This window comes from Solanum dulcamara, chromosome 9 (genome assembly GCF_947179165.1).
Source record: "Solanum dulcamara chromosome 9, daSolDulc1.2, whole genome shotgun sequence".
In the NCBI taxonomy this organism is placed as follows: Eukaryota; Viridiplantae; Streptophyta; class Magnoliopsida; order Solanales; family Solanaceae; genus Solanum; species Solanum dulcamara.
In genome coordinates, this window is record NC_077245.1 from 16315158 (window position 1) to 16327782 (window position 12625).

Here is a 12625-nt window from a genome sequence, read left to right on the forward strand (position 1 = left end):
CGTCTTTTTGTGAAATTACATTAAATATATTATTGCTAATTGGTATGTGAATTAGAACAAAATTTGTCTTCTATTATAAATTGGGGTTATGTGAAGCTTGTCATTATCTTAGCAAAATCACTCAACTATCCAAAAATTATCTTAGTATAATCATATATTTCAACTGGTTGTAACAGAAAAGAAACAACAAACAATTTGTGAAATCACATTAAAATATAATCATATATTTGAGCTCATGTCTGCTACTAGAAATTAAAACATACATAAGTTTTAACTAGAATTGTTGGGGATCTCAACTAAGATATCCCCTCAAAAAATTAGCGTATGCCACTATTTACAATGCGCACACGGTATTCTTTAGTAAAAGGCGAAAGAATAGTTTGCATTGTACTCATTGCATGGCTGCGTAAGACTTACTATCAGCAGCGGAGTTGTTTTTATAAGGGTTGCACATGCTGCTTCTTCTGTTGTATGCGATGTGGGACAACGTGTATGGGCTTTTCTTGGGGTGAGTCCAAAACCTTAAAATGGGCTATATGTGCACTTCCCCGCCTAATAGTGGGCAAATGATTGGATCTTCAATATGAGCTCCAATCCTAACATTTAGAGAAATTTCTCAAATAACCACTATAATAAATTTAATTAGGCTTTTCAGTTATAATTTGTATATTTATGGGTGTAACAATAGTTTGAGCTGTGTCGTTTGTATAATCGCGGGTTTGTATAATTCACGGATGATTGAGCTATTTTTGAATAAACTCGAAATAACGAATTTATGCAAACACAAACATTTGAACTTTAAACAGTTATATAAATTATATTATACAAAAGTTATATAAATTATATTATACAAATTTCGAATTATACAAACGTGCGAATTATACAAATTCGAACCGTAATTAACGCTAAATATTAGCGGCGAATTGTAAATTAGTTAAACTATAGCCATGTTAAGTAATTAACTAGTTTATGTTTGTTTATTTACTTTATTTCCCCAAAATAATTTCACTTTTCTTTGATTATTAAGTGAAGAACCCTGAAAACAAATAGTTTGGGGAAGGGAAAAAGGAAATGCGGGAGAAAATTACAAGATGGAATCGAACTCTCACCAACACGATGAAAGTGTAGGTAGTCAACTAACTAAAATATGAAGATTTTCCTAATAGCAGAAAGAAGATTGAGATTGAAGCATGGTTGATTGATTTAAAAACTTCTTTGGATGGAGAAGTGCCTTGAGGAACTTTTTGAACCAAAGAAACTTGTGCCATTAACAAAATACTTATGGCTACAAACAAGTCTTCCCCACGATCCATGTATTTTATAGAAGGTAGGATATTGAGCACGTAGGTCACAATCAATCCCCATAATTTTGACTATTGAATGATCAGCAAAGAAACGTAACTTTAAACAAAGACAAAATTATAAGGAATTAATTCGTTCCATGTTACGTTATTTATGTTCTACATATTTAAGATAGACACCATTTTTTATTGTGCTTTGCTTTTTTTGACTTTCAAGAGATTAGAAGAGTCACCTAGTTTGATTAGAAAGCCTATCACAAATTTTTTGGAGTTTGGACATGCTGCCCAATCATGGGCAGCTCTATGCTTAGGCCCTAATTAAAATTTCGCTTGAGGCTCCAATTATATTGAGCCGCTCCTATGCCCAATCAGCAGCATAGCAAGCTGAGACTTGCTCCTTGCTGCTGCTTGATAGGAGTATTCACTGACCTGGTTGCTGCTTGACATATCTTATTATCCTCATCGCTGCTTTCAAGGGTGACTTCTTAGGCTGATGTAGCAAGTGGTTAAGTGTCCGTACACTATAGGATATGTCAGGTCTATTTATGGTTAGATATAGAAGTTTTTCAATGATTCTTTGGTATGCAGCCATATTTGTTTCAGGATCAGTAACTTCTTCGTATGATCTATTTACATGATCATCTACTTCTTTGTTGGTTAATTTGATATTTGTCTACAGTGGTGTGGCTATTGGTTTTGCAGCACCCAGTCCTGTCTCAGAAATAAGTTCTAAGACATACTTTCTCTGATGCAGTAGTAATCCTGAGTTTGATCTGTCAAATTAAATACCTAGAATATATCTTAGCTCTCCTTAGTCCTTCATTTTGAAGGCTCGATGTAGTATTGTCTTGGTTTCTTCAATTAGTTGTAAGTTGTTACCAGTGATAAGCATGCCATCCACATATACTAGGATGACTATCAGATCATTTCGAGCTTTTGTCAAGAATAAAAAATGATCATATTGGTTTTGTTTGAGCCCAAATTGTAGGATTGCTTCCAATAACTTTGGATTCCATTGTCTTGGGGCATGTTTTAGGCCATACAAGGATTTAAGAAGCTAACATACTGGTCTTGTCTCCCCTAGCTCTTAAAACGTTATAGAAGATCTATGTAGATCTCATCATGAAGATCTCCTTGAAGGAAAACATTGTGTACATCTATGTACATAGAAGCAATGGCCAGAGTTGATCTTACTCTAACCATTTTGACTACATGAGAAAATGTTTTCTGGTAATCAATGCCCTCTTGTTGACTGTATCCCTTTGCTACTAAGCTAGCCTTGAACCTTTCAATTTCACCCGTGTCTTAGTTCTAGATGATCTTTATGTAGTGCTTATGAGGTATCAACTATTTGTTGAGAAAATTTTTCTACTTCACTAAAGTGAGGTAGATCATTTGGAGAGGTACGCACCAGAAAAGAAAGTGATGGTTGATCAAATGGCAAAGTTATAGAGCAGTTGTGTGTAATCAGAGGACAACATCAATGGATCACTAAAGACATCAAGGAATGAAGCTGGTTGATCTTTCTGGAGGGTTTGAAAGGGGAAAATAGTTTCCGTGAATTCACCCTCTTTGTTGACAAAGAACAAACTATTAGTGAAATCAAATAGTATATAGCCCTTCAGGGTGTTATAATAACATATGTATAGCAGGTAAAGCCTTTCTTTTAAGCTTATCAGACTTGTACTGTCTTGTCAAAACAAAGACATCTTAAAACGCTTAAGGTGATTGATGGAAGTTCCATGCTCATACAACATTTCATATTGTGACTTATTGTTAAGCACAGTGAAAGGCATCATGTTAATAAAGTAAGTTGTAGCTAGAACACAGTTTACAAAAGCTTAAAACACTTTTGACGTCCAAAAACTTAGCCAAACAGACTATAAAGTCACAAAGAGATCTCTAAAAGAAGGAAGGAATAAACAAACTTATATAATTGTATATATGATATGTTTCTGTTACACCCCAAATCCAAATCACACTTACAGAAATATATCAGATAGATCAAACAAACATAGAGGAAAGACACAAACCTAAGAACTGATCATCATGTGATCAGTTCCATGGCTGTATTTTATTATTACATAAAGCTTTTATAACAACACACACATTTATTAGTGTGGAATCAGTAATTTAGCAATTGCAAGGGTCACAAGTGCAGTTTGATCCACATTTGCATCCATTTCCTCCTTCTCCTGCTGCTTTCTCATCGACCCCTCCATAGCTGCAACATTATATTACAATTAATCTTTAATTTCCCAATTTAATAAATATATAGTATATGTTTAAACAAAAAAAAAACATATACGTACTTGTTGAATATGGGTGCAACACCTTGAATGATGGTAAAGGTAGTGGACTTCTCCATGTCTGGGTACATCCCACATCTACAATAATATATATCATCAAAACACACAATTGTTATCTTCTTCTCTACTAAAAAATCACTATTTTTAGAAAAATATTCAGCGGCTATTCCAACAGATTGATTCAATCGGCAAGAAAAGAAAATATAGTAATGTTTTCATACGAAAAAATTAGGAAGTTCCTCACTATTACAATGAGAATTTGTTTCCCATCATGCATATTTCTAGTGAGTTGGTTCGATGAGAAATGAGCGGGAATATCATGTTCTATCAGACAAATTTTCTATTGATTCGCGGTGGGAAAAAATCTAGTAAAAGAGATTACTCGAGTGGTAAGCATTTTTCATTTTTAACTTTAAGATTATGGATTCAAGTAATCAAACAGATTAATATGTAATTGGTAAGTAGGGAATCAAATGAAAGTTACCCTCCACAGCCGTTGCCGCACTTGCAGCCAGATCCACAGCCACAGCTTCCTCCACAGCAAGACATGTTTTCTTAATTTGTTTTGGGAAATAAGAGATATTTGTTGTAAAATAGTTTAATCACTAAAGCAAGTAAGTTCTTGTTGTAGTTGTGATGAAATATGAACCATAGGTTGAGGGGGTTTTATAGGAAAAAGGAGGATAAAATTATGTACTCTACTACTTAAAAAATAAAGAGAAATTTACCCACTAGTTTAGAAGCTAATTATTTAAATATATTTTAATTTGAAATATTACAAATTTTATCAAATTTTGGTGTGTCCAAATACATGTATCTAGAGATACATGAGGTCGAAATTAGATTTAAATTATTCTAGATACATTATATCCAAGTGAATTCGCATGTATCTCAGATGTATAGACAAATTTGCTCGCCTCTCTTCCATCTTACTCACCACTCTTTTCTGTAACTGGTATCTCAGATATATGTGAATCACACCAAATACATACAGATACATGTATCTAGTGTGTATCTAATGTAATTCGCATGTATTTTGGATACATGTCTATCTCGCTCACCTCCCTCATCATTTTGCTCGTTTCTCTCTATTCTTAGTGTATCTAGTAACAAAAATACATATATATAAGTGTATCCTCCTCAATATATGATAGAAAATTCTTAATTAGAGGTAAGATATATAATTATTTGAAACTATATGTAGAATTTATACATATATAGTATTGATGTATGTTTAACAAGGTAGTTTCTTCAAAAATAAAGTATGTTAATTATTAAAAAAACATGAAACTAGCACCGGAATTTATTGACGGATTCTAACTAATTCATTGTTAAAATGTTCTTAACTAATTGAATTTTTCTATTATTCATAAATAAATGAGATTGTTCACTATGATTAAGCTATGGATAAAAATAAAATGTACTCTACCGTTAGTAGGTTATTTCTAAAAAAAATTGGACAGCACCTCTCCTATACCGCTCACTCTCCCCACTTTCAAATCAGCCATATAATCATCAAGTAATATCAACCATCTAAAATATTGACATAAAACAAGATTTATTATTGACAATAAGCCTAGAATATTGCCACCCGAATTATGTTACCCAAAACAGTAAGTTCAGAAAATCGAGTACCTCACGTTGTATCCAAATTTTGAAATTGAAAACGGCAAAACTGGACTTGATGACCTTCATAAAACTTTTAGAGCTATGTTTTAAGTTTGCAACCCAAAATAAATCAATTCAAAACTCATTTTGTACAAAAAGATATCATCAAAACACTAACAGCTATACATGAGGGATTTTTCAATCCAGAATCTGGACAGAATTTATCTTATGATTCATCCCCTTTTTTTGACATAATAATAGCAGATATAGACTACAACATAAATATATGAGTTGTAGGTACGTGTATTAGCTTTCCAAAATATATTTAATATCTAAAATCAAAGGTCTACACAATGATATATTCTAGAATTACTACCAGCTACACAATCCCAAAAATGGATTTGAACACTCACAATCTTCATATACCTTTTTCCTCCAAATTCAAGAACAACAACTCATCAACAACATCAAAATAATATCAACAATTATTATACATCATCATTAAGCTAATTCCATCCATTTCAGCTACCTAAAACAACCCTTTAACCCATAAATCTCAACAAATCACCAAACTAGTTTATAACGCTATTTTTCTCCGTTCTAATCCGTTAAAACTCTAACTAAACTTGTTAACAATGAAAAAGGGACTTTAATATTACCTCAAGTGTGAAGCAAACACATTAAATCTTCTCCTTATTGGCTGATATCTAGCTCAAATTGAAGCCAACGCGACGTACAATAATTTTCCCTTCATGAGCTTCGAATTTCGGAACTCAAATTTTGGTCGGATTTGGTATTTCTCTCAAGAACTTCCTCTCTCTCTCTCTGGAAATTTCTGGATGTTTTTTATTTGAGGATGAAGATAGAAGCTTAAAAAAATCCCTTAAGGATGTGGTTATTGGTCCTGACCCGAGTTAGAATCGGGTTGGGCCGAATCTACTATCTAGCTTGACCCCTCTGTCTTAAAACATGCATATCTCCTTATTCCGATGTCACCTTCAGAACCACGACCTATAGTTGGAAATATATTTCAATTTTCTACAACTTGCATATTGAGGGTTTTTCCAAATTACCAAATTATAAAGGGGTTATGGCCTCCCGAAGTCAGCTTATCCGAAACGTGAATTTAAGAAATAAAATATTTGATGGCTTCTACTTTGATTTGGCTCAAGGGTACTTCTTGAGATGTCTTTTACTTCACATTAATTATCTATATAACTAGTCATTTACAACAAATTATGTCATTTTAAAATTCAAAATTAAAAGTACTTGAATTTATATCCGTTAGCTCACGAATAGTCCAAGAAGCAAAAATACGGAATATAACATTCTTCCCTCCTTTAGAACATTCGTCCTCGAATGTTAAATCCGCCTCATAAAGTATTATAAGGAATTTGGGGAAATATTTTTTTTTAATGCAACAACATATAGTTTCATATATCAATCAATATAATTGATCTAGAGGTTTAGATTATCTGTAGGCGTAGAGAACAAGTGAGGATGCTTATTCTTCATCTCTTTCTCGGCTTCCCAGGTCATCTCTTCTCTATTTTTATTCCACCACAATACTTTGATGGAAGTCGCATCCTTAGTACGTAACCTTCTGACTTGGCGATCAAGTATAGCTATAGGATTTTCCTTGTAAGATAGCTCCTCCATCACCTAGATGTCATCCACGGAGAATACTTTAGAAGGATCACCAATACATTTGCGAAGCATCGACACATGAAAGACAGGGTGCACTGCTTCCAAATCAGATGGTAGGTCCAATTCATAGGCAACCTTGCCTATTCTACGAATAACCTGATAAGGTCCAATGTATCGCGGGCTAAACTTCCCTTTCTTACCGAATCTCATTACCCCCTTCATGGGTGACACCTTCAAGAACACCCAATCATCAATTTGGAACTCTAAAGGTCGACGTCGATTATCTGCATATGATTTTTGTCGACTCTGGGCTGCTAATAATCTCTCCTGAATGAGCTTCACTTTATCCACGGCTTGCTGAATCACATCTGGGCCTATTAGTTTAGTCTCACCAACCTCAAACCAACCAATAGGTGACCTACACTTCCTGCCATACAAAGCCTCATACGGGGCCATTTGGATACTAGAATGGTAGCTATTATTATAAGCAAACTCAATAAGTGGCAAATGATCATCCCAGCTACCTTTGAAGTCAATAATACAGGCCCGTAACATATCTTCTAGCGTTTGAATGGTACGTTCAGCCTGTCCATCAGTCTGAGAGTGAAATGTTGTACTAAGATTTACTTATGTTCCCAATCCCTTTTGGAATGATCTCCAGAAGCTAGCTGTAAATTGAGCCCCTCTGTCTGAGATAATAGATATAGGAATCCCATGAAGTCTTACTATCTCTTTGATGTATAACCTCGCATAATCTTCAGCTGAATATGTGGTTCTAACTGGAAGAAAATGGGTTGATTTTGTCAGCCTATCTACAATAACCCATATGGAATCATACTTTCGTGGAGTGCGAGGTAAGCTTGTAATAAAATCCATATTAATTGCTTCCCATTTCCAAGTTGGGATTTCCATCTCCTGTAATAGTCCGTCAGGCTTCTGATGCTCAATCTTAACCTATTACCGAGAATTTCGACCAGAGTCAAACTTTGACTAAAATTTCAAAGTTAAAACGCCTAACTATACAAACTCCAAACGAATGCCTCGAAACTCAAACCAACCATCACATTAGACTAAAATAACCCTTCTGAAGCTGATAAAACTGACAGAATCCTCATCCAACATTAGAATCTCAGGATGTTGACTAAAGTCAATCCTTTCACATCATAAGCCTCCAAAATAGAAAAACTCGCACCAAACTCTCCCAACCATCTCGAAAAGCGCCTCACCCATCCCAACACCACATAAAAGCTACATGAAATCTACGGAAAGGAGTAAAACGATAAAAACATGCAAAAATACAAAAATGACCACTTGGGTCATTACAACTAGCAAAAATAATTATAGCTGAATGTGTAACTTTCCCTTTTTAAACCCGGTTTATATGTGTGTGCAGGGAGAATACACGGTAAAATCTACCAAAAGAGGAGAAAAACAGCTTATACATGAAAGTATTCTTTTGACAAATTAGTAGCTTATACGACAAGTGACAAATTAAAATATCTTCCAAAAAATATATAATTGCATCATAGTCCTAACCAGAATTAGAGGCCGTTAATAAGAATTTTATAAAATATGTGAGCTCCAAAGTCGTGAGTATTGTTTAAGCATTTGGCAAGATAAGAGCATCTTGAGACATGTTCATTAGACATTTGATTAAGTATTGCAAGATCTGCAGAGCCAAATTGTTTATATATTTTGGTGGATATTCAGAGTCAGATTCTATTTTGCAATATCTCTATCATTTTTATTATTTCTTTTTGATATGTTTTTTCTTGAGAGATCAGACTTTTTTTGTGAGTGAGATTACATTAAATATAGAAAGGGCTATTGCCGTTATGGGGGTTCCTCCTACTACCGAAACCCAGACGCCTTTTTGTGAAATTACATTAAATATATTATTGCTAATTAGTATGTGAAATAGAGCAAAATTTGACTTCTATTATAAATTGGAGTTATGTCAAGCTTGACATTATCTTAGCAAAATCACTCAAACGTATAATCAATTTCAACTGGTTGTAACAGGAAAAGAAACAACAAACAATTTGATTTCTTCTAGGGTTAATTATTAGAGGTATTTGAGCTCATGTCTGCTACTAGAAATTAAAACATACATAAGTTTTAACTAGAATTGTTGGGAATCTCAACTAAGATATCCCCTCAAAAAATTAGCGTATGCCACTATTTACAATGCGCACACGGTATTCTTTAGTAAAAGGCGAAAGAATAGTTCGCATTGTACTCATTGCATGGCTGCGTAAGACTTACTATCAGCAGCGGAGTTGTTTTTATAAGGGTTGACATGCTGCTTCTTCTGTTGCATGCGATGTGGGACAACGTGTAGGGGCTTTTCTTGGGGTGAGTCCAAAACCTTAAAATGGGCTATATGTGCACTTCCCCGCCTAATAGTGGGCAAATGATTGGATCTTCAATATGAGCTCCAATCCTAACATTTAGATAAACTGAGGAAAATTTCGCAAATAACCATTATAATAAATTTAATTAGGTTTTTCAGCTATAATTTGCATATTTACGAGTGTAGCTATAGTTTAAGCTGTGTCGTTTGTATAATTCGCGGATTTGCATAATTTGCAGGTTTGTATAATTCACGGATAATTGAGCTATTTTTGAATAAACTCGAAATAACGAATTTATGCAAACACAAACATCTGGACTTTAAACAATTATACAAATTTTGAATTATACAAACGTGCGAATTATACAAATTTGAACCGTAATTAACGCTAAAGATTAGCGGCGAATTCTAAATTAGTTAAACTATAGCCATGTTAAATAATTAACTAGTTTATGTTTGCTTATTTGCTTTATTTCCCCAAAATAATTTCACTTTTCTTTGATTATTAAGTGAATTCAAATAGTGAAGAACCCTGAAAACAAATAGTTTGGGGAAGGGAAAAAGGAAATGCGGGAGAAAATTACAAGATGGGAATCGAACTCTCACCAACACGATGAAAGTGTAGGTAGTCAACTAACTAAAATATGAAGATTTTCCTAATAGCAGAAAGAAGATTGAGATTGAAGCATGGTTGATTGATTTAAAAACTTCTTTGGATGGAGAAGTGCCTTGAGGAACTTTTTGAACCAAAGAAACTTGTGCCATTAACAAAATACTTATGGCTACAAACAACTCTTGACTATTGAATGATCAGCAAAGAAACGTAACTTTAAACAAAGACAAAATTATAAGGAATTAATTCGTTCCATGTTACGTTATTTATGTTCTACATATTTAAGATAGACACCATTTTTTATTTAAGGTAAATGTTAAACAAGTTTGCAGATGACTCTTGAATGCTGCGCTGAAGAACATTTTGTTTTCTTGTTCTGTTAATGATGGTTTAACATTCAATTTGTGCCATGATTGTTGTGATGAAGATTGAAAATAATGAAAGCACTATTCTAGAATTAATTATTGTTGGTTCTCCTCTTTTTCTTCAACCACCATGGGTTTCGGTTCTCCATTTCTCTAGCTCCGATTAATAATTATTTGTGGAGATTGTACGTGTCAATCAATAACGTCTGATTCTGCAACTGAAAAAGTTGTTAATGATTCCTGAAATTCTGCAATATACATCATTTTCACTCCAAGGAAATTGTTTTACGCAATATCTCTATTCCATTTGGTATGTGAGATGTTTAGTTTGAGTTTTCCAACATGATGGGTTTAGGCTCTTGATAATGTTAGCAGATGTTTTTAGGATATGTCTGACCTATTCAATAGAATGTGTATGATTTTCCAATAAAATGCCCACATATAAGACTTGAACGTTTATCTGATTGATACCAACTTTGTACAAATTATTCAGCCTTTCTCAGATTCAAACAAGGGGTCTAATGTCGAAGAAAAGGAGAGGTAGACAACTTGGATGGTATAAGGCTGGTATGTTAGCCTTTTCCCTTTATTAATTGGTGAAGTGGAGAGGTGTAGGATAGTTTAAAACTGTACTTCCATTTTTTGTTGGTTTAACAAGTTGAGTTAGCAGTGAGGAGATGGGTTGTGTTACTATTTTTCATTCTTTATTTATCTCTGGTGTTCAATCTTTCTGCTGCTAAATCAGATTTTAGGAGCATTAAGTCATGATACATCAGCCTTATCCAGGGACAACTGACTGATTATCATAATCTCTCTGTAACACCATATGAAACAATTGCAGCCCAAAACCTCTTTCAGGTAATCATGCATCCATTCTTTTATCCGTTTATGTAAGTTAAACCGACTTTCATAATCAAGTAAATTTGCTATTTCAGTTTTACCGTCTCATGGCTCCTTTTGTTGACCTGCATTTTACTCTGTGATATTGATAATTGTCATGTAAATTTGCTGTGTGAGTGTGTTAACATGGCTGGAAGTTTGATATGACAACTCTTTTCCTTTTCATAGTTGAATTTAAGAAAGAGCTTTTCTATCGCATTCAATCCTTAATGTTTGTATGCACATGTTGTCTAATTTGTCTCACTGTGCTAATAGTTGGAAGTATAACTTAGTTATAGTTTCACCAATGACTTGGTAGGTTCATAAACAGATATGTTAGCTCTGTTATTTGCTCTTTGTCTGACAACTTATTGAGCTTTTATTTTTTTCACAGACCTAATTGCTCTCAAAGTGTATATCTGATTGACACGCCTCTATCTTTTATAATTGGTTAATATGTCATAGACGTGATTGAGAAAACAGCTTTAAACAAGAAATCTTGTCAGCGAGTATTCAAGACATTGATTATGAAAGTTAAAAAGGAGAGTCCGGTGCACTAAAATTTTCGCTATGTGTGGGGTCTGGGGGGCTAGGGAAGGGTTGAACCACAAGGTCTGATTTAAAAATTTCATGTTGAACATGGCGATGATATAGTGATGCTCAAAGCCAACTGTGGTGAATGTTTAAATTACTGTTAGATGTAAACTTACAAAAATATATAAACAATTTTCTACTAAAATAATATATCATGCATCTTTTGCAGCTTTTGAAGTGTTCAGCAAGTCAAGATACAAGTTGTCAAGTTTCTTATAATTTTTCTAGTGTTAGGTGGATAATTTATATCTTTTGCTACGGATGTTGGATCTTGAAGGGTTGTGTAAACAATACAGTAACTATATTGTTGTGATCTAGTTCTGCTAATGGGGAAGGGGAGCCTTGAAGTAACTGGTAAAGTTGTTGTCATGTGACCAGGAGGTCACGGGTTCAATCCTTGGAAATAGCCTCTGGCAGAAATGCAATTTAAGGCTGCGTACAATAGACCCTTTTAGTCGAGCACTTCCTCGGACCCTGCGCATAGCGGGAGCTTTAGTACACCGGGCTGTCCTTTGTAGTTCTGCTAATGGGATTTTAATCCAAAATATAATCATATGCGTTTGATTCTCTAAACTTTATACTATTGTTAAGTTTTAGGAAAAGATTAGGACCACAATTATAGTCCCATAAATCACATTCAGTGACCAGATTAGTTTGTCAATAACAAAATTTAAGAGTTGGTCCCATAATGAACTTGAAAGCTCTGTTAACATTACATATATACCGTCAAGAAACTAACTTAGCAAACTAATCTACTAACAGAATTAGTAACTAAGTCTAGGAGATGACTATTTTACCCTTATTAGCATAAGTCTTATTACTCTCAACACTCCCTCTCAAGCTAGGTGGTGCAAATACATTGAGCATTCCTAACTTGGAACAAATATATTCATGCTGAATTTTGCTCAGTCCTTTTGTAACTAGATCAGCTTGTTGATGTAGGTACATATTTAGTT

At 34.1% G+C, this 12625-nt stretch overlaps 1 protein-coding gene and 2 non-coding genes across 3 annotated transcripts; all 3 read right to left on the minus strand.

Annotated features, from left to right (window-relative positions):
* Positions 1–287: 287 nt before the first annotated feature.
* LOC129904813 (U5 spliceosomal RNA) lies at positions 288–404 on the minus strand. The gene has a single exon (XR_008770491.1). It is a non-coding gene; the product is annotated as a U5 spliceosomal RNA (small nuclear RNA).
* Positions 405–3210: 2806 nt separating this feature from the next.
* LOC129902840 (metallothionein-like protein type 2 A) lies at positions 3211–4260 on the minus strand. The gene is made up of 3 exons (XM_055978265.1): positions 4095–4260; positions 3614–3688; positions 3211–3525 (listed from the first exon to the last, which is right to left on the minus strand). The coding sequence occupies exons 1-3, from the start codon at positions 4157–4159 to the stop codon at positions 3435–3437; spliced, it is 231 nt and encodes a 76-aa protein (XP_055834240.1). The 5' UTR covers positions 4160–4260; the 3' UTR covers positions 3211–3434.
* A 4740-nt stretch (positions 4261–9000) lies between these two features.
* On the minus strand, positions 9001–9117 carry LOC129904812 (U5 spliceosomal RNA). Its single transcript, XR_008770490.1, has one exon. It is a non-coding gene; the product is annotated as a U5 spliceosomal RNA (small nuclear RNA).
* Between the last annotated feature and the right edge of the window lie 3508 nt (positions 9118–12625).